Source organism: Lipotes vexillifer, unplaced genomic scaffold (genome assembly GCF_000442215.2).
Source record: "Lipotes vexillifer unplaced genomic scaffold, Lipotes_vexillifer_v1.1 scaffold1039, whole genome shotgun sequence".
Lineage (NCBI taxonomy): Eukaryota > Metazoa > Chordata > Mammalia > Artiodactyla > Lipotidae > Lipotes > Lipotes vexillifer.
This window is the reverse complement of record NW_006781249.1, coordinates 143,158-170,749: the sequence shown is the minus strand read 5'-3', so window position 1 is coordinate 170,749 and position 27,592 is coordinate 143,158. Positions and strand designations below refer to the sequence as shown.

General features: G+C 41.6%; 1 protein-coding gene across 1 annotated transcript in view; it reads right to left on the bottom strand.

The window, feature by feature from the left end:
- Positions 1-4,580: 4,580 nt before the first annotated feature.
- PDCD1LG2 (programmed cell death 1 ligand 2) overlaps positions 4,581-27,592 on the bottom strand; it is a 37,802-nt gene continuing 14,790 nt past the window's right edge. The window contains exons 3-5 of the mRNA XM_007454523.1: positions 18,895-19,161; positions 9,235-9,372; positions 4,581-4,629 (exon numbers count right to left, since the gene is read on the bottom strand). Coding sequence (XP_007454585.1) covers positions 4,601-4,629; positions 9,235-9,372; positions 18,895-19,161 — 434 coding nt within the window. The 3' untranslated portion in view covers positions 4,581-4,600. The remainder of the gene's footprint in view (positions 4,630-9,234; positions 9,373-18,894; positions 19,162-27,592) is intronic.

The following is a 27,592-nucleotide window of genomic DNA, read 5'->3' as shown; positions in this document are numbered from 1 at the left end:
TGCTGAAATATACAAAAAAACCCTAAATCGTTAGTCTGCATGAAATTCTGGGGTGGCAGCTACATGGATGAGCAGGTATTAGACAGAGCCCTGGTCATTTGGACAACTCCAATGACCAGAAAATAGGTGGCCACATACTTCTATTTTTAAAGGCTCTGAGAGGTCTGATAACTTGACTTATTCCAGGGAAAATGTTCCCCTCAACTCCTGATGCCGTGATGGTTAATTTTATATGTCAATTTGGCTAGACTAATGTGCCCAGTTTAGTGAAATGTTAGTCTAGATGTTGCTGTGAAGGTGTTTTGTAGATGTGATTAACATTTACCGTCAACTGACTTTTTTTTTTTTAAAGATTGTTTTGATGTGGACCATTTTTTTTTTTTTTTTTGCGGTACGCGGGCCTCTCACTGTTGTGGCCTCTCCCGTTGCGGAGCACAGGCTCTGGACGTGCAGGCTCAGCTGCCACGGCTCACAGGCCCAGCCGCTCTGCGGCATGTGGGATCTTCCCGGACCAGGGCGCGAACCCACGTCCCCTGCATCGGCAGGCAGACTCTCAACCACTGTGCCACCAGGGAAGCCCTGATGTGGACCTTTTTTAAGGTCTTTATTGAATTTGTTGCAATATTGCTTCTGTTTTTATGTTTTGGTTTTTTTGGCCCTGAGACATGTGGGATCTTAGCTCCCTGACCAGGGATCAAACCCACACCCCCTGCATTGGAAGGCGAAGTCTTTAACCACTTGGACCGCCAGGGAATTCCCTTCCATCCACTGACTTTAAATAAAGCAGATCACCTTCCATAATGTGGATTAGCCTCATTCAAACAGTTGAAGACCTTTAGAGCAACAACTCAGGTTTCTCAGAGAAGAAGGAATTCTGCCTCAATACTGTAATGTAGAAATCCTACCTGAGTCCCCAGTCTGCTGGCCTGACCTATAGATCTAGGACTCAACATTGCACCTTCAGCTCTTACCTGAGTTCCCAGCCTGCCAGCCTGCCCTACAGATTTCATACTTTTTGGTCTCCTAGTGGTTCTGTGGTTCTGTTTCTCTGGAGAAGCCTGAAGTACCCCTCACCCCCAACAACACGTACCAAGTTTTCTTGGCTGTCCAAACACTGGGCCCCAGACCTAGCCTCTTCCTATTTCTCAAATCAGTATCTCCATGTCTGGTTCCCTCTTCTTCCCAGGGCATATTATCCAAAGCATTAAATCCATTCTAAATAAAGAGTTAATAACTGATGAACAACTTTTTAGGGAGGAAATTAAAAAGCATCTACTGAAAATCTAACACATTGGTATTTGTCTTGACAAAACCATAAAACATTATGCTAAGTAAAAATGAGTAATTTGTTCCTTTAATACTTCATCACTAGTGATCATCAGTCAAGTTCTACATTTTATGCAGCTCTAAACATGATTACAAAGACTTGGATCAATCTGAAAATAACTCTGAATACAACTGAAACATGGAGAACACAAAATAATGTCATGTATGTATATACATGACAAAGATGAAGGGAAATACAGATAAATGCATAATTTTTTTTTTTAAATATATTGTCAAGGACCATGAGTTTTCCCACCCCACACCCAAGGCAGACATTATTCATTCATCAATCACCACACTTTCCATCTAGAAATAGTCTCCCAAACCGTCCTTATCTCTGCTCTAGGCATTCCCTGCACCTGACATGAGGCCTGTTTGCCCTTCTGGATTTGGTCCAACTTTCTCAATTTACAGATGACAAAACTGCAGCACAGAGAGGGGGCAGATCTTACCTAAGATTGTGTAGCTAGCTCACAGAAAAACTTAAATCTAAATATCTTGAATTTTAATTGTGACCTCTTTTTTTATAAAAATAAATATTTCAGGCATAAAATAAAGTATAGAGAATAATGTAATGAACATCTGTATAACCACTACCCAGTTTGAGGTTAAATTTGATGTTTATCACTTCCATGCTATTTTTGTACTTTTATATCACATGACTGTTTCCCATAAACACTACTTAGGGGTTGTTTGCATGTTTTTTTTGTGTGTGTTTTTTTTTTTTTTGCGGTATGCAGGCCTTTCACTGCTGTGGCCTCTCCCGTTGCGGAGCGCAGGCTCAGCGGCCATGGCTCACGGGCCCAGCCGCTCCACGGCATGCGGGATCTTCCTGGACCAGGGCACGAACCCGCGTCCCCTGCATCAGCAGGCGGACTCTCAGCCACTGCGCCACCAGGGAAGCCCTATTTGCATGTTTTTAAACTCTCTGTCATTGGTAATATGTTATCTGTATCTTTCTATATCTGTCTTTCCTCTCCAAATTATATTGTTCAGATTTATTCATCTCAAAAATACATCTAGTTTTGGTGCTTTCATTTTAATTACTGTCTAGTCTTCCTTTTCATCTTTTCTCCTATTGATTCATATTTGATTATTTCTAATTTGTTGCTATTATAAGTAATAGTACCGTGTACATTCCTATGTGTGTATTCTATGATGTATATCTAAGTGGTCCTGTCTTATTTACACTGTACCACATATTCTCAGGTAAGTGCCAAGGAGGGGTGAGGAAGAAAGAGGAGAAGCATCACTCTCTCACCTCCCTGACTCTCCCTTCCACCAGGTTAAAAGGTAGAGACTGTGACTATATATAATTGTGGAGGGGCGGGGGGCCGGGCAGGAGGAAGAGGGAATTAGTCCCATTTCTTTAACTTGATTTTTGATCAAGATAGTTACTCTATTTTGAATTTCAGACACCATTAAAAGAGGGTGTGAAATTTTTCTGTTTATAAGGAGCTGTACTGGTTAAAAATGACTGTGATACGCTGTTAATCCAAAGAAGTCACTTTATAAAAGTGTAACATGCAGACCACGTGGCAGGCCATAGGATAGACATTTAGGTTGACAGCAAGCCTTTGAGTGTTCAGTTCTTCAAATAGGTGTTTCTGCCTTCATTACTCAGATCCTAGGCTCTTTCCTGACAATATTTTCTCTCTAGGAAAGAGCTTGAAAACTGGTCATTGACAGGCTCAATTAGCCCACGGGCACATTTTATTTAGTTTGTTTGGTATTTGAAATACTTTCAGCCAGGATTTAGTAATTAGGTCGTTTTTATATAAAAATCTGGATTTCCATCTTCTCAGGCAATGTTAGGCTAGTGCTAAATTGACAGGGAATATACTCTCCAATTTGTTGAAATCCCTCCCCCACTCCCTATCAGGTTATACTAGACAGTGTTTACTCATTTCATCACCTGCCTGGCCCTAGTAGGCATCTGAGTTTATTACCTCTGTGCTCAGGACTTCCACTATGCTTTCTTCCTTATGCTGAGCCATTGAAGGAGTCGCTTATACACTCTGACCTCGTGAAATTCAGACAAATATTGGGCCTCTCCCATGGAAACTCACATGTAGGCCAAGCAGATCAATTTACAGGAATATAGAATTTTTGTTTCTCAAGAAATGAATGTTTCTATCAGGCCTGCTAGTGTTGATCTGAAAGTTTTCTGAGTCAAGAAAATCTTGTTGCTGATTCAGAAAAGCTCAGGGTAACAGTCCAGCCTAAGCTGCAATTCTTTCCTGGTGCTGTGCCCAGGGGTGAGTATACAGTCACAGGATGTAGTTTCAAGAATCGCTTTCAGGGAAGTGGTGGAGACGGGGAGGGTGCAGGAGCCTCTTTTCATTTCATTCTTTTAAGTTTTATTTTGTGCTTCTAAGCTGCCATGTCTGATGCATAAGCCAGACACAGACCCTGGTATCTGAAGGTTTTCTAGGGTTATTTTCACAATTAGTCCCTCTGGAATTTTGGGGATATATTCAACAGAATTTGAAAATGAACAGTTCTGAATATTCTGACTAGCTGATACGTAGTTATTTAGAAATTTCTATGAATTGCCTATCATTATTTTGGTGACTCATAAACTTGTATGTCACACCAGGTGATCCCTAGATTGCAGGGAAAGGCAGCTTTCCCAAGAAAGCCAGAAATACCCATTTTACAATGAGACCCAGGCCTGTTGGTCCCCAACACACCACTTCCCCAGGGTCTAAGCTTTTCATCCAATGAGCCTGAATGATTTCAGCAATCCTAATTCTCCTAACCCCCAGATCACATCCTCTCTCTTCCACAAAGTCCAGCTCCATGCCTGTCAACCTCATGACATAATTCTACATCCCCAGCAATGACCTTGACACACAGCGCCCAACAGTGTACTTAAAAACTGTTGCAAAAACATCAGCTGTTGATTGTGCCACAGTTGAATATCTTCTCCTTACTGTTAAATTTAACCATGCATCTAATTTTGTGAGCCCAGATGTCCTGTGCCTTATTTTCTAGGGGTGCTTAGGAATACAGACAGACGAAAGGCTACAGAGTTGTTCTGTGGCTATACAAGACACCATCTTGTTCTCCAAGAAAGGTATGGAACAACACAGGGTTGCAAGAAAAACGGGTTAAAAATGCCACTTAACAGGAAGATTCTGCACGAGCCTAAACTATTCAGTTGCCCTTGGTGCATTAATAGAGGTTATTTCTTAATTCACGCTGGGAGAGGAAAGGGGGTGAAAAAGAAAAGAAAAATCACGATTACTTACAGCTCTGTCCACTTCCCTCCTTACCGTGGTGACAGATCTTTTGTTGTGTCTGAAAAAGAAGAAATCCAGGGATGGGTTAAGATTAACGAGGAAATAGTTCTGTTTATAGGCTAAACAATGGCAGAACAAAAAGTGACTCCAAATAAATCCACATATAGAAGTCCAAATGTCCATCGTGGTTTGAGACCTCAGGCTGAATACAACGAAAAACCATACTCTTGGGAGAAAATTGTGAAGAAAGAAGGCCCCCAGTTACTTCCCATTCTGTTGTCTGCCTCTGGCCCCCAGGTACTCAGAGGCTGAGGGGCTGCTAATTTGGGTATTCAGCCCAGGAAATGTCTCTGAAATTCTCTCTCCCTGTTCTGCTTTAGTCCTGAATACCACTTCCTTCCTGTCTTCCCTAAACAGAGCAGAAGGCCTGATCAATTAATTTACTCTAAGGTATAAATGACATACTTGTTCAAAGTAATTCCTGGGGCAGAAGCACAAATTCACATGATGGGACGCTGCTGACCACTGTTTCCCTGGTTTCATCTCTTTCTCAACCGCTGATTCCACATGTTCCCTCCCACTCTGATTTTCTTCCAGGGCTTGATGCCCATGTCCTACAGTTGCCTGGGCTCCTGAACTCAGTCCATCCCTAATTCTGCTTTTGCTCTGTACATCAGATTCTTTGTAACTCCCTCATAACCATCCTGACCTTGGCCTGGACTTAGAGGGCTTCTATCCCACATGGCAATCTCCTCCAAGAGTGTTTGTATTTGAAAGGAGCCCAATGGTTAGCCTATAGAAATTGCCCTTGAATGTTGGAGATTGAGTGAAGGTCTCTAATGCCTGAGGTCAGTGCTGCCATTCTCTGTGGTTCTCATGCAAGCATTAGCCAGCATATTTGGCCTTTGGTTTAAATCCCTGCAAAGTCCTGGCTCAGTCTTTTAGGGCAGTGCCACTCAAAATGTGATCCATGGGCTGGTACCAGTGGGTGAACTGATTGTTAACAGTCTACGATGAGATAGATATAAAAATCAAGTATAAACATTTAGAAACTTTTACAGAAATTCTTTTAATATGTTTTGTTTTTTAATGATCATATTTATTGAAATATATTATATTTATTGAAATATCATATTATATTTATTGAATCCAGTAGAAATTGGAAATACTGCTCTATCCCATAGAGTAGCTGCTAGCCACATGTGGCTATTGAACACCTACAATATGTGAGCACTTAAAATATGACCAGGGACTTGAATTTTTATTTAATTTAAATAATGACATATGGCTACATTGTACAGAGCAGGTTAGCATACATATCTGCACATGGGAGGTTAAATGTCTAAAATTTTGTTTAACGTCTATATATGCCAGGTAATGTTTTAGACACTGGACATATACTGATGAATAAGAGAAACACAGTCCCTGAACTCAGGAAATTTAAAGATTAGCAGATGAAGCAGAACTTGACATTGTTTTTGTAATAGAAGGCCAACTTCTTTTCTGGAACCCAGCAAGTCACCCTGCAGCCGTAAACTATTGAATGGTTCCTCTTAAGTGGAGATGGTAAACAGAACCTTTTATGGACTGTCAACAGCCTCCCTATACACCTTGGTGTGCAGAGCTGGTTGCTGAGACATAGGTGGGTAAATCTATTTAGGAGCCAAAGAGCCTTCTGGGTGGACCTGTTTATTTGACTCTGATAGATTTAGAAGTTTGGGATAGCAATGTCGCCAAGAGGAACTCAAGATAAGGCAGTTAGGACTGATGTCCCAGGCTCAATACAAAGGCTGAGCACAGAAGAGGCTGGCTGGGCACAGCTGCTGTTAAGGCAGGAAGCCCCTTCTGCCACACCAGCCCATGAGAATCTTGCTTTAGGAGCAATGGCAGAACGTGTGAGGGGAGCCAGAAGAGTTGCCATCCTGCATCACTCTGGTCTGTGTGGGGATCTGGACTGGCAAGCGTACATTTGTGTGGTGGACAGAGATACCCAGAGGGAACAGAGATGTTGCACGGCAGTAGAAACAGCTGCAGCTCAAAACCAGTGCCCTCTGGTGAACTGACCTAGCTCCCCAGTAGCTTTCTGGCCTGTTTTGAAGCAGCACTGACTCTGGGGGCTAAGCAAGCCTCCTGACAGTCTGTGGGAGGTGGAGAAGTACATACTGTAAGAGGGAGACACTGGACTTCTTGCTGAGGTAGGCAGGTGTGTACTTGAGGATTTGGAAAATTAAAAGGGATGCAATTCCATTTATAGCCCAAGCTATTAAAACAGGCCCTAAGTATGTAATGTGTGCTGAGTGCATTGAAAGGAGAAGTAGGTGCTATGGAAATATCTAACAAGGGGATTTGAAGTAATGGGTGTTGTGAGGGAGTAGAGTCAGGGGTGGGAGTAGAATCAGGGAAGGCTTGATGAAGTGACAGCTTAGCTAAGATTCAAAGGATGACTCCAACTCAGGTGGACAAAGAAAAGAAAGTATTTTAGAAAGAATGAATATTATATGAGAAAACTCAGAATTGCAAGAATGAGATACCTCTGTGGACCAGACAATTCTGTATGGCTAGAGCTTGGAAAACGAGGGTACAAAGCCGAGATGTGAGTCATAGGACCAGGGACTTGTTGGGACTTCACCCATCGAGCAGTGAGAAGCCATGGAAGAGGTGTGAGCAGAGAAGACATGGTAGATTTGAGAATTTAAACGCCTGTTCTAGCTAAATTGAAAATAGACCACATTGGAGGCAGGAGTGGGTGCAGGGAGACAAGTAGGAGGGTTCTGCCCTAGTCCGGGTTGAACCACAGTCGTGGCAGTGAGGTTGGATCAATAAGCTGGAAAATGTTGTTCTCATATTGCTTCCTGCATCAGATGGAAAAAACACCTCAAAGAGGTTGAGTGACTCGTACAAGATCATAGAACCAATATGTGGGAGCACCAGGTCCAGACCTAGCTTCTGTCACTGGTTTAAAGCTCTATCCAGAGTACCAGAACTTCTCAAGCTTCTTCTGTGACGTGAGTTTGTGTACATGGCAGATGCATTTCCACACGTGTATCTGTTTACTCCCTTGCAAGAAAGCAGATCCCAAAGCACAAGAGTTAGAGAGGGGGGGTTATTACATAGGCAACGGTGATTTCACTCTGGTTCATTAAAAACAGAAAAGGAATCATTTGAAAATGTATTCACTTACCTCTTATTAGTAACAAATCTCTCCCACTCCAGTTGGTGCCTGAGACTTGCACCCAGCTTGAAGCTACTGATAGCTTCACTTACTCTTGAGATTGGGATGGGGGATGAGGGGCGGATTTCTTTTTTCTGCTCTATCTTTAAGAAATGTTGCTCCATTTCATTTTCCCAAAGAGAGTAGGGACAGAAGACTCTGCTGCTCATTTCTGAGGTGACTAATGGGCTCTCAGGTCCCAGGTCTGGAACCTTGGTTATAAAGTTGTTTCTGAGAGGTACGTATGAGGGAGGTAATGAAAGAATGCAGAAGGTAAGATTCTGATGAGCTGCATCTGTCATGACTCTCTGAGGTCATAGATTTGCAGAAGTGATTCTGTTTAGTCAAAGTTCTTTGGGGCAAGACCCTGTAATTCCTCCTTTATGGTGAATTGCCCTTCCCCTCCACTTCTATCCCCTCTCTCTCTCTCTCCTCACCCCATTTTTCCTCCTTTCCTCCCTCCCTTCTTCCCTTCGTCCTTCCTCCCCAACCCCCCTCTTTCTTTTAACAATAGTTCTTGGATCCTGGATTCCATAGTAGAGGGTTTTGTGGTTAATACCCAAGCTAATGCACACATAGGTCAAAGGAAAAATTATGACAATATTTCATGGCAGATGAGACTATGGAAGTTAGACTGTAGACGTAGGATAACAATCACCTAAAAGCCCCCCAATTCTCCAATAGTGACCATTCCAAATTCCTACTGAATTATTCCCAGATGAATTTTCCTTTTCTATAGGCCACGTTTAGATCTTGGGAGGAGCTCACTGGGGGCTGACAAAGGAATAGTTTTAGAAAGCACCAGATAGGCCTGAGGTATTCTGGCATGGGCTCAAAGGCCACAGGTGTGCTCTGTCCCAGCTGTCACAATAGAGTAGGAATGGGTTGGTGAGCATGTGACAGGGTGAGGAGGGAGCTGCTGAAAGACCTCAGGGTACCACCAATCATGTGCCTTCCCTACCCCCAGATGGCCTCATACTTTTTTCCTTTCCTTACCCAACCAGAAGATTCATATTCTTGTGGGAAGGAGGAGGGCTCAGCCCAGCTCAGACCCAGAATGGAGAAAGGAGGAATGAGAACTAAAAAAATCCTCATAAAGGATCCTGGCATCCTCCCATGAGTGAACTCTGACCACATACTCATCTGTATTGTGAAAATAACACTGATCTCACGAGGCTAATGACATTTTCTTGGCTCAAAGATCACAGCAAACAATTTCGGCCACAGGAACAAAACATTCCTTTAAAAATATTCAGTGTAAAGATTCCAGCTCACTGAAGACTGGAGCCATTTTTTTTCTGGGGGAAAAATCATCAGGAAAAGCCCAAAGCAATTCATAAGCCCTGCGTGGACTTAGTTTGAAGCTGGGCAGCTATAGGCCAGTGAGGCCAAGCAGAGCCTCATACTGCAGATACCCAGTCCACTCAGTTACCATGAATGAAACTCACTTACCTTTTCCAGAATAAAACTTCTGGCAGAGCCGTTTTCTTAGGACTATTATTGTGGCTATGAACATTAAAGCAATGATGAAGGAGAGGATGAAAATATGAAGCAGTGAAGATGGAGGGGTCTCAGGGGATTCCAGATCACCTGGAGGAAAGAAAAGCACCAGAATCCCATTACATGTTAGCTTAGAGGTAAACCAACAACTTGGCCAAATGTCTGGGTTATAACCAACATGGCCAACTTGCACTGAGCATTTACTCTATGCCAGGTACTGTCCTATGAATGCTGTATGTATATCAATGCTGTATATATATGAATGCTGTATGTATATGAATGTTGTATGTATTAGCTCTTTTACTCCTCACAACCACCCTATGAGGCAGGCTCTACTATGACCCTCATTTTACTGATGAAGAAAGTGAGGCACAGAGGACCTTCCCAAAGTTATACAGTAAGTGACATAGCTGAGATATAATCCAGGCTGCCTGGTTCCAGATCCCATGCTTTTCATCATTCTGATACACCTATCATATTATGTCTTCCTTCCTTCTTTCTTTCTCTCTTTCTTTCTTTCTTTCTTTCTTTTCTTTTTTTTCTTTCTTTCTTCCTTCCTTCCTTCCTTTCTTTTTCTTTCTTTCTTTCCTTCCTTCCTTCTTTCTTTCTTTTTCTTTCTTTCTTTCCTTCCTTCCTTCTTTCTTTCTCCCTTCCTCCCTTCTTTCCTTATTTCTTCTTTCTTTCCCTTCTTTCTCTCTCTCTCTCCTTCTCTCTTCCTTCATCATCTCTCTTTTTCCAGTAGGATAGTCCCTCAGCCCAAATATGTCTCCTCACTCCACTGTCAAGCACTCATGGTGCTTAGAATTTTTACCATCAGTTATTCAATCTCCAGGATTAACAGGATCCTTTTGAAAAAAATAGAATATCATACCTTAGCATGAATCACTACAACTAGCCCTTTTCCTTGTCTCAGCTAATCAAGGTCTGACAGTGAGGAAAAGATGAATTAGTAGAGGGGTGGATGAGAAGAGTAATTTTGGAGGTTGGGGGAAAGCCTTGTAAAGGAGAGCTCTGGTTAGAATGAGGGCCCCAGACTGACAAAGGGCAGGCCTGGAGGGGCGTCCACTGTAGGGAGATGGAAGGGTACCCAGGGTAAACTGTGCCCTTTCCAAAAGGCTGAATTTTGCCTCATGGAGTAACTCAAAGAATAAACATAACAGGGAATTCCCTGGAGGCCCAGTGGTTAGGAGTGTGCGCTCTCACTGCTGAGGGCCCCAGGTTCAATCCCTGGTTGGGGAGCTAAAATCCCACAAGCTGTGTGGCGTGGCCAAAAGAGAAAAAAGAACATAACAGCCTGGTCCAGGAAAAACCTGGCAAAACTGCTCATGAGGAAGGGCTCAGTCCTGCCAACTGCCCTCCCCCTCCCCATCACAGTGCTGTCTGAGAATCACAGACAGTTTAGCTGAGAAGGGATCAGATATTTAATGTGAGGCCTTCGTTTTACAGTTGAGGAAGTAAGGCTCTGAGATGCTAAATTATCTATAGGGTCATCACTGCTAAGTAAGTGACGAAGCCAGGATTGCAAACCTAGATCTGTCTGATCCAAAGCTCAGGCCCCACAGATATTTGTCTCTATCCTAAGAGTGTGGTGAACATTAAGGAAAAAAAAAGCATTAAGAAGTCTGGTTCATCTACACATTGGATAATCCATATATAAAAATTTTAATTGAGGTATAATTGCCATATAACATTATATTAGTTTCAGGTATACAACATAATGATTTGATATTTGTATATACTGTGACTGATCACCACAATACGTCGTTAACCTCCCTTACCATACATAACCCATAGTAATTAATATCTTCTAGGAAATGCTGATTAAGCACTTGCTACATGTAGCACCATAAGTCAAGGAGTTCTCACTGTCCCCACAACAGGAGAGGCCCCTACTTCAGTGCCTTTATGCAAACCGTTGTCCTGTGCAGGTTCCCTCATAGTCTCTTCCACACACAAACTCTACTTATTCCTGAAGACTTTCTAACATTGAACATCCAACAGGACATCAGTCTGCTTAGATTGTAAGTATCTGAAGTGCAAAGATTTTCTCTAAGTCACCTCTGAATCCCCTATAGAGCCAGGCGCCAGCTACATGAAAGATGTCAATAAGGATCTGTTGGGCTGAACTGACCATCTGTCTATCTAGTCTACCTTGCCCAATCTTCCTTGTCATTAGTTACCTTGTGGAAGACTGCTGCTTATCCCTTAAATCCATTCTCCATTTCTTCTCTAGTATTAGCTAGGGATTAGCTGGACACATGGCTTCTCTGAGACTACATTTCTAAGCCTCCCCTGCAGTTAGGTGTGGCCAGCCACGTGAACTAAGTTCAGGACTAGAGAATGGGTGTTTTGAGTCTTGGCCTTCAAACACTGAATGTGTCTCTTTTCCTTTCTGAAGGCTGAAACATGAATGTGGCAGTGACCCAGCTTTGACAATTCAGCAGGGGTAACATCCTGGAGAGTGCCAGAGCAACAAGATGGAAAGAACCTGGATTATTGAATGACTTTATGGAATATAGTGACTTACCTGCTCTGAACCACCTTCTATCTCTGACTATGACATCAGACAGAAATATACTCCTGCTTTATTTGAGTCACTGTATTTTGAGGTTACTTAGCCTATGTCCTAATACATCTTCTTTTAGATTGTTTTATAGTAATTGCATGCTACTTAACAATGATGTCATGATGCAATGGGAAAAACATTGGATTTACCCTATCCACAGCCTCATGCACTCACAAGGAAGTCATGCCTCTCACTAAAGGTACCATATTTTTTTTCCTGTTTCATCCTTTCTGACTGCTAAGGACTTTACAAACATATTTCATTTAATCCTTACAATAACCCTATTAGATAGCTACCATTATTTACCCTCATTCTACAAATGAGAGGCTGAGTTCTAGGGTGGCACAGTCATACGTTCATGTTCTCAGAGCTAGTAGGTAGCAGAGAGAGGATTTGAAATTCAAGTCCATCTGACTTCAGAGCCCATGCTCCTGACCACTGCCAGAGAGTCACTTCCAAGTCTGCCGGGAGAACTTCTCTGCCAGCCCTACAGGGTCTTGTTATAATTATTTCCTGTGTTCCAATCTCATTACATTTCCTAATGAAAATGCAACACTGCCTTAGTGGAAGGAACCCTGTTTCAAAGGGAAAATGGTCTCATTGCTCCTTCATTTCTGATTGAAAATCAGGATGTTCAGTCATCTATTCTAGAGCCACTGGAGCACCTCCCACCCCAGACTCTCACTGCTATATTTGTTTTATTCATTGACTTCTGGAGAAGCATGTTGTGGGTCACAGAAGTCAGCAGTGAGCAGCTCAACTTATGAGAATGAGTAGAAAGGGGACAGTCATAAGACAATTTAAAAATGCCTTTGTGAAACAGAAGCAAGGATGCCTTTGTGGGAGAATGTGTGACTTTGGTTATTTTGCTGCTATTTTGTTGGTATTTGTATCACAAACTAGGGGATCATTTGACTGCTCTGATCTGGCTGTCCACACAGACTAGCAGCTGGGATGATGGGACTGGGGTCATCCAAGACTAAGTCTCCAACCCATTAATCTGACATTTATTGAGCACTTACCATGGGCAGAGCACTGAGGTTTTGCTTTAGTTTGGACATAAAGAAGACTTATGTGAACAATTAAAATACATGGAAAATAAAATACCAATGAAAGAGAAAAGACAAGTACAGTCACAGGCAAACAAAGAAATGGTACAGGCAATAGGTTTTAGGACGCAAGATGAGGGAAAGGTGCCTTGTACCCTGGAGTTACCTGAGCTGCCATGGAGAACTGGTGAAGAGGGCGAATAATGATATTTTATGTGGAAGAAACTACTGAGCAGAGAAGTCATGGTGATGGGAGAGGTACAAGCAGGTTCAGAGAGTACAGGGAAAGGAAGGTGAGCTGCCTGGAGCAGAGGATCCATGTCAGTGGATAGGATGAATATAGAGCTGGGAAGGATTCTCAACCTATCTCTAGAGACTGGTTGAAAATCTCTGACTACACAAAGATTCCTCCATTCCCCTACCAGCCGCATTCATGAGTGGTATCCTAGGAGCTCCCAACCTCTGATGCAGACCCCACAGGTCCCTCCCACGATTGCTGACTATTCCATCAGCTCTGTTGGCTCCCTTGGAGAGAAGAGCCAGCGTACTTCATTCTTAACTTCTCACCACCTCAAGGCTTCCAGAAGAATGGTTAGTCTGCTCTTCCACCTCTCTACCATGAAGAAAAAAATACTGATGTACTCAGTGATGTGAAGTGTAGATTCCAGTTATTTCCAAATTCATCTTACCCAGGCCCCTGTTTCCCAGCAAAGCTCCTTATATAAGTGTCATTCTAGAAAACCACATTTCATCCAAAGTATTGGCCAAAAATTAACCAGGAAGAAAATTCCACATAACAAAGGAGAGTTTACTAAACAATTCTTGGAAAAAAATAATTCCCCTGGGATTGTAATATATAAGACTCTAGACCTCTGTTATGAATTAGTTATAGCTCAATTTTTATAAGGTGACAAGTCTGGTGGTCTTAGCTGTGATTTAAAAAAGAGGTAGAGAATATTGAAAGGTCCAAACTTGCCTAATTCACTATTTTCACTCAAAGTTGGCCCTAAAAATGGTAAGTTGCTAAATCCTTAGCATGAATCCTCTCCTTACTTCCTCATAACTTAGTTAGAAAGAAGCTGGGTTAACTTTAGCGCTGAAATTGGGTAGCCAAGTGTGGATAGCTGGGGAAGTGGGGAATTGGGGGTTTGAAGATGACAACGGAGCTGGCTGCCTCTGAAAACTATATCAGGGAGGCTTCTTTTCTTGTAGGAAAGTGAAACGCTAGGAAATTAATGATGAGATGGGCATTGAGTCACTTCAAAGTTCTCAGTCTGGTCTGTGGATTGGTGCCAATCCATGATAAAATTTAATTTGAGATAGGGCAGGTATCTCTGGTGCCCCAACTCATATTCTGCCTGTCTTACCCCTGATTTCAGCTATGGCTGAATGTGGCTGAATGATGGATGGTTCTGTGCAGGTTCTAACTCACTTCCCCCAGACAGTCTTGCCTCAACCATGTGCTACTTTTATGCCAGGGTTCCCCCAATGCTGAGGGTTGGTCCCTTTCATCATTACTTCCAGTGACCCATTTGTAGAATTTTTGCTTCTCATCTCCACAAATTTAGGCTCCACTTAAAGGTCCAGCTTCCTAGTGGCAAGTGCTTCTACCAAAGGATGCTGTACCAAGGGATATGTTCTACTGCATCTAGATACTGCCTAGTCAGCTTGAGCTCTACCCACTGTCGGACCAGCAGGCAAAGAAAAGAATCATTGCACTGGTAGAGTAATCAATCTTGATTACCAGGAAGAACTCAAATGCTGCTACATATGGAGGCAAGGAAGACTATGTCTGGAACTCAGGGATCCACTGATTCTCTGAGTCTTGTTACTTCCATACCCAATAATAACAATGAAAAGGCAATTGCAGCAACTTCAGTCTGCTAAGGGCAAGGTGACTACGGGCTCATGTCTCTCAGGGTTGAAAGTCTGAGTCACCCCCAACCCCTATTTCTCTCCACCTTCCAGGCAAACAAACTATTCCACCTGAAATGCTGAGCGAGGGAAATCTAGAATGCATGGTGGATGAGAGATTTGACAAACATCACTTACGGCTTGGGATCAGTTGCAGCAGCAGGAGCTGTAACTTGTTTCATGAACTCTCATATATGCATCTTGTGCAGAGATTGTAGCTACTTCCCTGCCTGAAGGCCTGGAGACAGTGGACTTAATGTAGGGCATGAATGGATGGACTTGAGCAGCGCAAGGGATAGACTGTTGTAGTCCCGCCTCACTTCCTCTCAGCTTCACCTCTGATTTCAGCCACAGATTGGGTAGAATTCGGGGTGGGCCTTAACTCACTTCATGGTCAGTGATTCACCTCAAGTGGATTCATTGCTTTCTGCCCTGGAATGACTTTGATGCTATAGATGCTGTGGTGAGCTCACTCAGCCCACATGCATGCATAGCTCACAGTAGAAGGAAGTTAACACTTCTGGGGATGACTATTAACCACTGGGGGTAAAAGCGGATGGATTAGTCCTTCCACCCGAAGCCCTTTGAGTAAACATCTTAGGAGATGATCTATACACTTCTCAGGTGGTCCTTGAGTACTTAAGCTTCTATTGTCCACACCAACAACTTTGGTAATGAACCCTTCTATTTGCTTTTCCTTCTTTCCTGTCTTGATTTCCTAAACCTCTCACTTCTGCTCCCTAGGGTCATCACCTAAATACCTGCATGCCACACAAGTCCTTATCATAGGCTCTGTTTTATCTAACTAAGGTAAAGGGCAAATAGTGAAATATAATGACAACATAGCAAATCTTCTATAAAGTCGAATTTATCATAACTAGGGACTGTTCTTTATTTGGAGATTATATCCTTTATTGGTATGATAGCAGAATAATGATTCCCCTCAAATATGTCCATGTTCTGAAACCTGTGAATGAGTTATCCTACACAGCAGAAAGATTTTGCAGATGTGATTATATTAAGGACCTTGAAATGTGAAAGTTATCCTAAATTATCAGGTTGAGGTATGTATTGCGGGGAGGCATCTAATGTAATCACAAGGGTCCTTACAAGGTGGAAAAGGTGGCCCTTAAAAGGCAAGAGAGTTAAAGAAAGAGATGTGATGACAGAGGCAGAGATCTGAGTAATGCAATTGCTGGTGTTGAAGGCTGTAGGAAAGGTCCACGAGCCAAGGAATGCAGGTGGCCTCCAGAAGGCAGAAAAATCAGGAAAATGAATTCTCCCTTAGAGCCTGTGCAATCCTGTCGACACCTTGATTTGAGACCAGTGAAGCCCTTTTCAGACTTCTGACCTCCAAAAGAGTGAGGTTAAGCCCATGATGTTTGTGGAACAATAGGAAACTTATGTCTCTGGTGATAAAATGACCTGTCTCTTATGAAATGATTATGATACTAGATGTTAACTCTCTTATTTGGCAAATGAATGTTCTTGGCAGATAAAAAAAATTGTCAGACTACCAAAACTGTCAGAAATTTTGCTGGTGCACGAAATTCTAAAGTATGGGATTCAGCATAGCCAGTGAAGGCTCTAGATGATTATTTTAAGAGGTCAGTTTTCCTGGAAAACCCTAAAACCACTTGGCTGGCAGCAAAGCCAGCAAAGTAATACTGCTTTACTAGTAATACTGCTTTACTAGTAATACTGTCATACTGCTGACTCGTAGCACTGCGCCTGAATCACAATGATGAGCCTTTATGCTGGGTATTTTCAGTTTCCTCTCTGGATCCATTCTCTCCACTCCAACACTCAGTTCTGAGCTCTGAGAGGTTGACTTTATGAACATGTCAGTGGAATTCCACCTGGGCTCTGCTAATGGGAAGCACCAGCAGGAGACTGGAGGGTGGGAGGACAACGAGGTTGTGGTATCCATTCATCAGCTTCTGCTCTTTGGAGTTGATGCAGGTGGCAGCATCCCTGTACCGGAGGCCACAGCTTCCTTCTCCAGTTTCCAGTAGCCTCTCCAGGGTGGTAATTGCTCCCCGACTTTTGAAACCCCAGGTGTCCTGCACTACCTTTAGTATTTCTCTAAATCCTAATCCCACCTTCATAAATAGTCCCTTTATTACACTGTCCTCAGATCACTCATTCTGAATGTGCCATTTCTTGCCTGAACCCTGACTGGTAAGCTAGGCAGCTCTTACCTTGGTCAATGATGGCCGAAGTGAGTTCCTTCATATTGGCATTCCAGAACACACAGCTGAAATTCCTGCCAGGGTGTGGCTTTAGGCGCAGAACACTAGTGACCAGGTAGAGGCCTTCAGAGGTCTTGGTGTGGCTGGTGTTGGTAGGAACACTGATATTTGGCCAGGACACTTCAGCCAGGGGATAGCCTACAGCCTGGCAGGTGAGCTCTACCTCATCTGTCCCTGGGACCTTAAGGTTGCGAGTGTTTATTTTCTTGTAGGAAGCTGGACAAGAGAAGAAGAAAAAGAAATAAGTCTCTCTTTCCTGATTCCCATAGATCTCTGTACTCAATGCCGCGTGAAGTAAAATTATCATTATCAACATTAAGTACTAATAGTTTTAACTTGTTAAACATTTCCTATGTCCCAGATATCATGCTATTTTAATACATTGAATTATTTAATTTTTACAATACATCAAAACAGCATTGTTAATATACCCAACTTTTGTTGAAGGTAATTGAGGCTAGAGAGGTTGAGATTTCACGCAGAGGCACAGGGCTTTTAACTGGTGGAGCCAATTTATGCACACTCGAGGTTTGATTCCAAATCTCAATGGTGCTTTACCCTACCACAACCTGTGGCATCCTGTATTAATGTAAATTATCTTACAACTGGGGATTGGAGAAAAGAGAGGCTGGATAAACTAAATCACTAGATAACCCCCACATCTCACTTTATTTAGTACTTTTTCTAACATCTTCAGGAGAAAATTTTCTTTCCATGTCCTCCTTTCCTCTGTCCTCTTTAAGATTAGGAGGAGAAAAAATAAGGACCTAGAAATCTGTTGGAGGTCAGATTCATTGCCATCTTGGTCCCAGATGGTTCCATCTAGGTTTGTTTTTTTAACATCTTTATTGGAGTATAATTGCTTTACATTGCTGTGTTAGTTTCTACTGTATAACAAAGTAAATCAGTTATACCTCTACTTACATCCCCATATCCCCTCCTTCTTGCATCTCCCTCCCACCCTCCCTATCCCAACCCTCTAGGTGGACAAAAAGCACCTAGCTGGTCTCCCTGTGCTATGCGGCTTCTTCCCACTAGCTATCTATTTTCCTTTTGGTAGTGGTATGAAATGATTATGATACTAGATGTTAACTCTCTTATTTGGCAAATGAATGTTCTTGGCAGATAAAAAAAATTGTCAGACTACCAAAACTGTCAGAAATTTTGCTGGTGCACGAAATTCTAAAGTATGGGATTCAGCATAGCCAGTGAAGGCTCTAGATGATTATTTTAAGAGGTCAGTTTTCCTGGAAAACCCTAAAACCACTTGGCTGGCAGCAAAGCCAGCAAAGTAATACTGCTTTACTAGTAATACTGCTTTACTAGTAATACTGTCATACTGCTGACTCGTAGCACTGCGCCTGAATCACAATGATGAGCCTTTATGCTGGGTATTTTCAGTTTCCTCTCTGGATCCATTCTCTCCACTCCAACACTCAGTTCTGAGCTCTGAGAGGTTGACTTTATGAACATGTCAGTGGAATTCCACCTGGGCTCTGCTAATGGGAAGCACCAGCAGGAGACTGGAGGGTGGGAGGACAACGAGGTTGTGGTATCCATTCATCAGCTTCTGCTCTTTGGAGTTGATGCAGGTGGCAGCATCCCTGTACCGGAGGCCACAGCTTCCTTCTCCAGTTTCCAGTAGCCTCTCCAGGGTGGTAATTGCTCCCCGACTTTTGAAACCCCAGGTGTCCTGCACTACCTTTAGTATTTCTCTAAATCCTAATCCCACCTTCATAAATAGTCCCTTTATTACACTGTCCTCAGATCACTCATTCTGAATGTGCCATTTCTTGCCTGAACCCTGACTGGTAAGCTAGGCAGCTCTTACCTTGGTCAATGATGGCCGAAGTGAGTTCCTTCATATTGGCATTCCAGAACACACAGCTGAAATTCCTGCCAGGGTGTGGCTTTAGGCGCAGAACACTAGTGACCAGGTAGAGGCCTTCAGAGGTCTTGGTGTGGCTGGTGTTGGTAGGAACACTGATATTTGGCCAGGACACTTCAGCCAGGGGATAGCCTACAGCCTGGCAGGTGAGCTCTACCTCATCTGTCCCTGGGACCTTAAGGTTGCGAGTGTTTATTTTCTTGTAGGAAGCTGGACAAGAGAAGAAGAAAAAGAAATAAGTCTCTCTTTCCTGATTCCCATAGATCTCTGTACTCAATGCCGCGTGAAGTAAAATTATCATTATCAACATTAAGTACTAATAGTTTTAACTTGTTAAACATTTCCTATGTCCCAGATATCATGCTATTTTAATACATTGAATTATTTAATTTTTACAATACATCAAAACAGCATTGTTAATATACCCAACTTTTGTTGAAGGTAATTGAGGCTAGAGAGGTTGAGATTTCACGCAGAGGCACAGGGCTTTTAACTGGTGGAGCCAATTTATGCACACTCGAGGTTTGATTCCAAATCTCAATGGTGCTTTACCCTACCACAACCTGTGGCATCCTGTATTAATGTAAATTATCTTACAACTGGGGATTGGAGAAAAGAGAGGCTGGATAAACTAAATCACTAGATAACCCCCACATCTCACTTTATTTAGTACTTTTTCTAACATCTTCAGGAGAAAATTTTCTTTCCATGTCCTCCTTTCCTCTGTCCTCTTTAAGATTAGGAGGAGAAAAAATAAGGACCTAGAAATCTGTTGGAGGTCAGATTCATTGCCATCTTGGTCCCAGATGGTTCCATCTAGGTTTGTTTTTTTAACATCTTTATTGGAGTATAATTGCTTTACATTGCTGTGTTAGTTTCTACTGTATAACAAAGTAAATCAGTTATACCTCTACTTACATCCCCATATCCCCTCCTTCTTGCATCTCCCTCCCACCCTCCCTATCCCAACCCTCTAGGTGGACAAAAAGCACCTAGCTGGTCTCCCTGTGCTATGCGGCTTCTTCCCACTAGCTATCTATTTTCCTTTTGGTAGTGGATATATGTCAATGCCACTCTCTCACTTCGTCCCAGCTTACCCTTCCCCCTCCCTGTGTCCTCAAGTCCATTCTCTATGTCTGTGTCTTTAGTCCTGTTCTGTCCCTAGGTTCTTCAGAACCATTTTTTCTTTAGATTCCATATATATGTGCTAGCATACGGTATTTGTCTTTCTCTTTCTGACTTACTTCACTCTGTATGACAGATTCTAGGTCCATCCACCTCACTACAAATAACTCAATTTCGTTTCCTTTTATGGCTGAGTAATATTCCATTGTATATATGTGCCACATCTTCTTTATCCATTCATCTGTCGATGGACACTCAGGTTGCTTCCACGTTCTGGCTATTGGAAATAGTGCTGCAATGAACGTTGTGGTACATGACACTTCTTGAGTTATGGTTTTCTCAGGGTATATGCCCAGTACTGGGATTGCTGAGTCATATGGTAGTTCTATTTTTAGTTTTTTAAGGAACCTCCATACTGTTCTCCATAGTGCCTGTACCAATTTACATTCCCACCAACAGTGCAAGAGGGTTCCCTTTTCTCCACACCCTCTCCAGCATTTATTGTTTGTAGATTTTTTGATGATGGCCATTCTGACCAGTGTGAGGTGATACCTCATTGTAGTTTTCATTTGCATTTCTCTAATGATTAGTGATGTTGAGCATCCTTTCATGTGTTTGTTGGCAATCTGTATATCTTCTTTGGAAAAATGTCTATTTAGGTCTTCTGCCCATTTCTGGATTGGGTTGTTTGTTTACTTGATATTGAGCTGCATGAGCTGCTTGTATATTTTAGAGATTAATCCTTTGTCAGTTACTTCGTTTGCAAATATTTTCTCCCATTCTGAGGGTTGTCTTTTCATCTAGTTTATGGTTTCCTTTGGTGTGCAAAAGCTTTTAAGTTTCATTAGGTCCCATCTGTTTATTTTTGTTTTTATTTTCATTTCTCTAGGACGTGGGTCAAAAAAGGATCTTGCTGTGATTTATGTCAAAGAGTGTTCTTCCTATGTTTTCCTCTAAGAGTTTTATAGTGTCTGGCCTTACATTTAGGTCTTTAATCCATTTTGAGGTTATTTTTGTGTATGGTGTTAGGGAGTGTTCTAATTTCATTCTTTTACATATAGCTGTCTAGTTTTCCCAGCACCACTTATTGAAGAGGCTGTCTTTTCTCCATTGTACATCCTTACTTGCTTTGTCATAGATTAGTTGACCATATGTGCGTGGGTTTATCTCTGGGCTTTCTATCCTGTTCATTGATCTATAGTTGTGTTTTTGTGTCAGTACCATACTGTCTTGATTACTGTAGTTTTGTAGTATAGTCTGAAGACCAGGTGCATGATTCCTCCAGCTCCATTTTTCTTTCTCAAGATTGCTTTTGCTTTTTGGGGTCTTTTGTGTTTCCATACAAATTGTGAAATATTTTGTTCTAGTTCTGTGACAAATGACATTGGTAGTTTGATAGGGATTGCAATGAATCTGTAGATTTCTTTGGGTAGTATAGTCATTTTCACAATGTTGATTCTTCCAATCCAAGAACATGGTATATCTCTCCATCTGTTTCTATCATCCTCAATTTCTTTCATCAGTGTCTTACAGTTTTCTGCTTATAGGTCTTTTGCCTCCTTAGGTAGATTTATTCCTAGGTATTTTATTCTTTTTGTTGCAATGGTAAATGGGAGTGTTTCCTTAATTTCTCTTTCAGATTTTTCATCATTAGTGTATAGGAATGCCAGAGATTTCTGTGCATTAATTTTGTATCCTGCTACTTTACCAAATTTTTTGATTAGCTCTAGTAGTTTTCTGGTAGCTTCTTTAGGATTCTGTATGTATACGATCATGTCATCTGCAAACAGTGACTGTTTTACTTCTTCTTTTCTGATTTGGATTCTTTTTATTTCTTTTTATTCTCTGATTGCTGTGGTTAAAACTTCCAAAACTATGTTGAATAACAGTGGTAAGAGTGGACAACCTTGTCTTGTTCCTGATCTTAGAGGAAATGGTTTCAGTTTATCACCATTGAGAATGATGTTGGCTGTGGATTTGTCATATATGGCCTTTATTATGTTGAGGTAGGTTCCCTCTATGCCTACTTTCTGGAGAGCTTTTATCTTAAGTGGGTGTTGAATTTTGTCAAAAGCTTTTTCTGCATCTATTGAGATGATCATATGATTTTTATCCTTCAATTTGTTAATATGGTGTATCACAATGATTGATTTATGTATATTGAAGAATCCTTGCATTCCTGGGATAAACCCCACTTGATCATGGTGTATGATCCTTTTAATGTGCTGTTGCATTCTGTTTGCTAGTATTTTGTTGAGGATTTTTGCATCTATGTTCATGAGTGATACTGTCCTGTAGTTTTCTTTTTTTGTGACATCTTTGTCTGGTTTTGGTGTCAGGGTGATGGTGGCCTCATAGAATGAATTTGGGAGGGTTCCTCCCTCTGCTATATTTTGGAAGAGGTTGAGAAGGAGAGGAGTTAGCTCTTCTCTAAATGTTTGATAGAATTCGTCTGTGAAGCCATCTGGTCCTGGGCTTTTGTTTGTTGGAAGATAATTTGAATGTTGGTGTTTACTGTTGTCCCAGATGTCTCTGAGACTGTCCTCAATTCTTTTCATTCTTTTTTCTTTATTTTGCTGTGCAGTAGTTATTTCCACTCTTCTATCTTCCAGGTCACTTATCCGTTCTTCTGCCTCAGTTATTCTGCTTTTGATTCCTTCTAGAGAGTTTTTTGTTTTGTTTTGTTTTGTTTTTGGTTGCACTAGGTCCCAGTTGCGGCAGGCAGGCTCCTTAGTTGTGGCATGAGAACTCCTTGTTGCAGCATGCATGTGGGATCTAGTTCCCTGACCAGGGATCGAATGCAGGCCCCCTGCATTGGGAGCATGGAGTCTCATCCACTGTGCCACCAGGGAAGTCCCTCTAGAGAGTTTTTAATTTCATTTATTGTGCTGTTCATCATTGTTTGTTTACTCTTTAGTTCTTCCAGGTCCTTGTTAAAACGTTTGTTTTATTTTCTCCATTCTATTTCCAAGATTTTGGATCATCTTTGCTATCATTCCTCTGAATTCTTTTTCCGGTAAACTGCCTATTTCCTCTTCATTTGTTTGGTCAGGTGGGTTTTTACCTTGCTCCTTCATCTGCTGTGTATTTCTCTGTCTTCTCATTTTGCTTAACTTACTGTGTTTGGGGTCTCCTTTTCGCAGGCTGCAGGTTCATAGTTCCCATTGTTTTTGGTGTCTGCCCCCAGTGGGTAAGGTTGGTTCAGTGGGTTGTGTAGGCTTCCCGGTGGAGGGGACTGGTGCCTGTGTTCTGGTGGATGAGGCTGGATCTTGTCTTTCTGGTAGGCAGGACCACATCTGGTGGTGTGTTTTGGGGTGTCTGTGGACTTATTATGATTTTCGGCATCCTCTCTACTAATGGGTGGGGTTGTGTCCCTGTCTTGCTAGTTGTTTGGCTTGTGGTGTCCAGCACTGGAGCTTGCTGGTCATTGAGTGGAGCTGGGTCTTAGCATTGAGATGGAGATCTCTGGGAAAGCTCTCGCTGACTGATATTACACGGGGCCGGGAAGTCTCTGGTGGTCCAGTGTCCTGAACTCGGCTCTCCCACCTCAGAGGTTCTAGCCTAACAGCCAGCAGGAGCACCAAGACCCTGTCAGCCACACGGCCAGTTACATGGGGAGTTTCTTGCCTTTTGGGAAGTCTGAGGTCTTCTGCGAGCACTCAGTAGGTGTTCTGTAGGAGTTGTTCCACATGAAGATGTATTTTAGATATATTTTTTGAGGGGAAGTTGATCTTCACATGTTACTTCTCCAGCATCTCGAAGGTCCTCTGGGTTTCATTTTTCTGTTTCTGTTTGTAGCTTCCTTTCTTATCTCTGGACACTTTAACTTAAATTCCTGCTAAAGGTGGGGGTTGATGGCTTTTGAGCAAAGACCTGGAACAGCTCTGGCAACACTTTGAAGATGAATGAGTTAATACATGTAAAGTGCTCAGAAAAGGGCAGGAACACAGTAAGCACTTGATAAATGCTATTATTTTTTTAAAGACTTAGATTCTGCCTATAAATAGTCAAGAACTGAGTATATTTATACTTCTAACACACACACATACACACACACGCACACACACACACACACACATACACCCTTCTGTGCAGTGGATGCTGAATGAATTAATCAGATATGTCTCCCTGCCCTCTAGAAAACTGAGATCTAAAATAGACATAAGTGACATTGAGAGCACGAGGAAGACACAAGGACAAATTGTCCAGTTATCTTAGATGATAGCTAAAAATAAATAAGTATTAACCACGTACGCAGATACCAGAGAGTGTGAAAAGTAACCTGCTGATTTTTGGTGAAAGGAAGAGGGAGTGAGCACTAGCTCTCATCAGGTAGGAAATACTTCTTTAAGAAAGAATTTCAATACAATCTTTGAAGTAAAGATGTATATATGGCACAGATATGATGAAACTTTTTTTTTGTTAAATTTTTGGGAGGAGTATAAATGAGCACAAACTGTGAAAAGCGATTTTATATTAAAATAATGCTAACAGCCATGTGGAAAATATCAAATATGTATGATTTACTAAGTGTTTTCTAGGTGCTGAGTTCATGCCCTGTGCTTTTACATTCTGTGGAGGTGAAAGGAAGATTCATTTCCCTCTCCACAGTTTTTGCTTTTTGAGAACCTCCCTTGTGTGTCTCTGTGTTATGAGTTGCTAATTTGATTAGTTATAGCCAAAGTCACTCACTGAGTCACGGGTCACTGGAGAGCAAGGTGACTGTGTCTTGTTTATAACCTGTGGCCTTCTCTTGAAGTTCTTTCCATGCCATTAAGAGTAGTTGCCCTGGCCTGCTGGCCTGCCTGCCTCAAAAATCTCTCACATCTTCCCCCACCCACAGTATTCCAGCTTCCGCTTGTGACTGGGTGGGTGGGGCAGATTTTCTTATCTATGAGTTTGGATGGATAACTTCAGGGACTGATGTGCAAACCTGGACTCAGTTTAAGACAAGGGAGCAAGAAACAAGAATTCCCTATTCTGAGTCATGTTCTCCAGTGCAAATTATCAGAGAATCTCCAAAGTGGGGAGAGGGGAAAGGGAAAGATTATGTGCTCATCCATTTGTTAATTTAAAAAAAATGGAGTTCATTTCCATTTGGCTACTGATTCCTCTGGGTATAGCTCACTTAGTCAAGAACTTAGAGAGGAGCAGGGGTGAGTAGCTCTAACTATTGACTCCATTCTCTTAATATACCTTATCTTGCTTAAACCACCCAAGGACCTTAGGAGGTGGGAAAATTTCATATTCCAGTAATAAATAAGGAAACAGCTGGAATATGGGGTGGTTGGGGAGCTTTGAACTCATGTCCTTCATGGGTACAGTATTCTGAATTCTGCACTGGGATCATCACAAGAGGATGATTCTCTATGTAATCGCAGAAGTCTAGGGATGAAGCAACATACATGGGAAGAGAGATATGTTTCCCAGGGGGACTTCGAAGTACCCAGAAGTAGAAGAAGATAGAAGAATTAGGTTCTGAAGCAGCCTACTGAAGGTCTTGAAGTAGTTAGACTCACTAGTCTCCTTGGAGCCAATTTTGGTCTACCTCTAGCAATCCATCAGTATCTGAAGCATGCATTTTGAGTACTCACTTTATCTAATTTTATGTTATTTTATCTACACTTATTGTCCCTTCATTTGATGTCCTCTTATAATCATTTAATCCTATTATGTTGTAGATTATTTCTGTAAGCTCTGGGGCTTTGGAGGGGCATAGAGTAGAATAAATGGATTCATAGGAGTAGTGTGTTACAGGTAAGGGCTTGGCCTGCTCCAGCAAGGTAGCTCAGGACAAGATGCTGGTCTTGGTTGCTGAGTTGGTAGGTGATTTCAGAGGTAGGAGGGCCATGAATCAGGATCTGGGCTGAGGCTTTGACTTGGGATATATAAATAAGGGAAGAGATGGGAGAGATGTTCAACTAAAAGAATCGGCGAGAAACGATGCGACTGACAGGGATTGATTTCCAAAATATACAAACAGGTCATAGAGCTCAATATCAAAGAAACAAACAACCCAATCAAAAAGTGGGCAGAAGACCTAAATAGACATTTTTCCAAAGAAGACATAAAGATGGCCAACAGGCACATGAAAATACACTCAACATCGCTAATTATTAGAGAAATGCAAATCAAAACTATAATGAGATTATCACCTCACACCAGTCAGAATGGCCATCATCAAAAAGTCTGTAAATAATAAATGCTGAAGAGGGTGTGGAGAAAAGGGAACCCTCCTACACTGCTGGCAGGAATGTAAATTGGCACAGCCACTATGGAGAACAGTATGGGGGTTCCTTAAAAAACTAAAAATAGAGTTACCATATGATTCTGCAATCCCACTCCTGGACATATATCCAGAAAAGATGAAAACTCTAATTCGAAAAGATACATGCACCCCAATGTTCACAGCAGCACTATTTACAATACCCAAGACATGGAAGCAATGTAAATGTCCATTGACAGATGAATTGGTAAAGAAGATTCCATTGTATGGTACATACATACAATGGAATATAACTCAGCCATAAAAAAGAATGAAATAATACCATTTGCAGCAACATGGATGGACCTAGAGATTATCATACTAAGTAAGTCAGACAGAGAAAGACAAATATGTGGAATCCAAAAAAGTGATACAAATGAACTTATTTACAAAACAGAAACAGACTCATAGACATAGAAAACAAACTTATGGTTACCAAAGGGGAATGGGGGAGAGGGATAACTTAGGAGTCTGGGATTAACAAATACACACTACCATATATAAAACAGATGAACAACAAAGATATACTGTATAGCACAGGGAACTATATGCAATATCTTGTAATAACGTATAATGGAAAAAATATGAAAAAGAACACATATATATATATCTGAAACACTTTGTTGTACACACTAACACAACACTGTAAATCAACTATACTTCAGTTTGAAAAATAAAATATTTTAAAAAAGAATGAGCAAGGTTTGGGGGAGGGACAGGAGCACACACCCTACATTTATGTAATATTAAAGATGTCTCCACAGCCTCTTTCTTATTAGGGAAATGGCTGAAAAGACATCATTATCAGCAATACACAATGGGGAAGCGGGACTGAAGGTGACATTCTTAGGAAAAGATGAGTAAATTTTAGAATTTCAGAGGTGGAAGTGATCTTAAAATTTGATTAGTCCAACTTCCTGCTCAACGAGAAGTATCTTCTCCAGCAGCTTTGCTAGATAACTATCTTGATGAATGTTTCACATGCACTTGGAAACAATGTGTATTCTGCAGTTGTTGGGTATAAATTTTATATATGTCAATTAGATCAAGATGGCTAATTGTGTTGTTCTACTCTTCTATTCTCTTTTTTGTGTGTTCTACCAGTTATAACAGAGATGAGTTGAAATCTCCAAATATGATTATGCATTTGTTTATTTCTCCTTTTGGGTCTGTCAATTTTTGTTTTATATATTTAGAAGCTATATGGTTAGATGTATACATGTTTAGGATTGTTACATTTTCCTGCTGTAT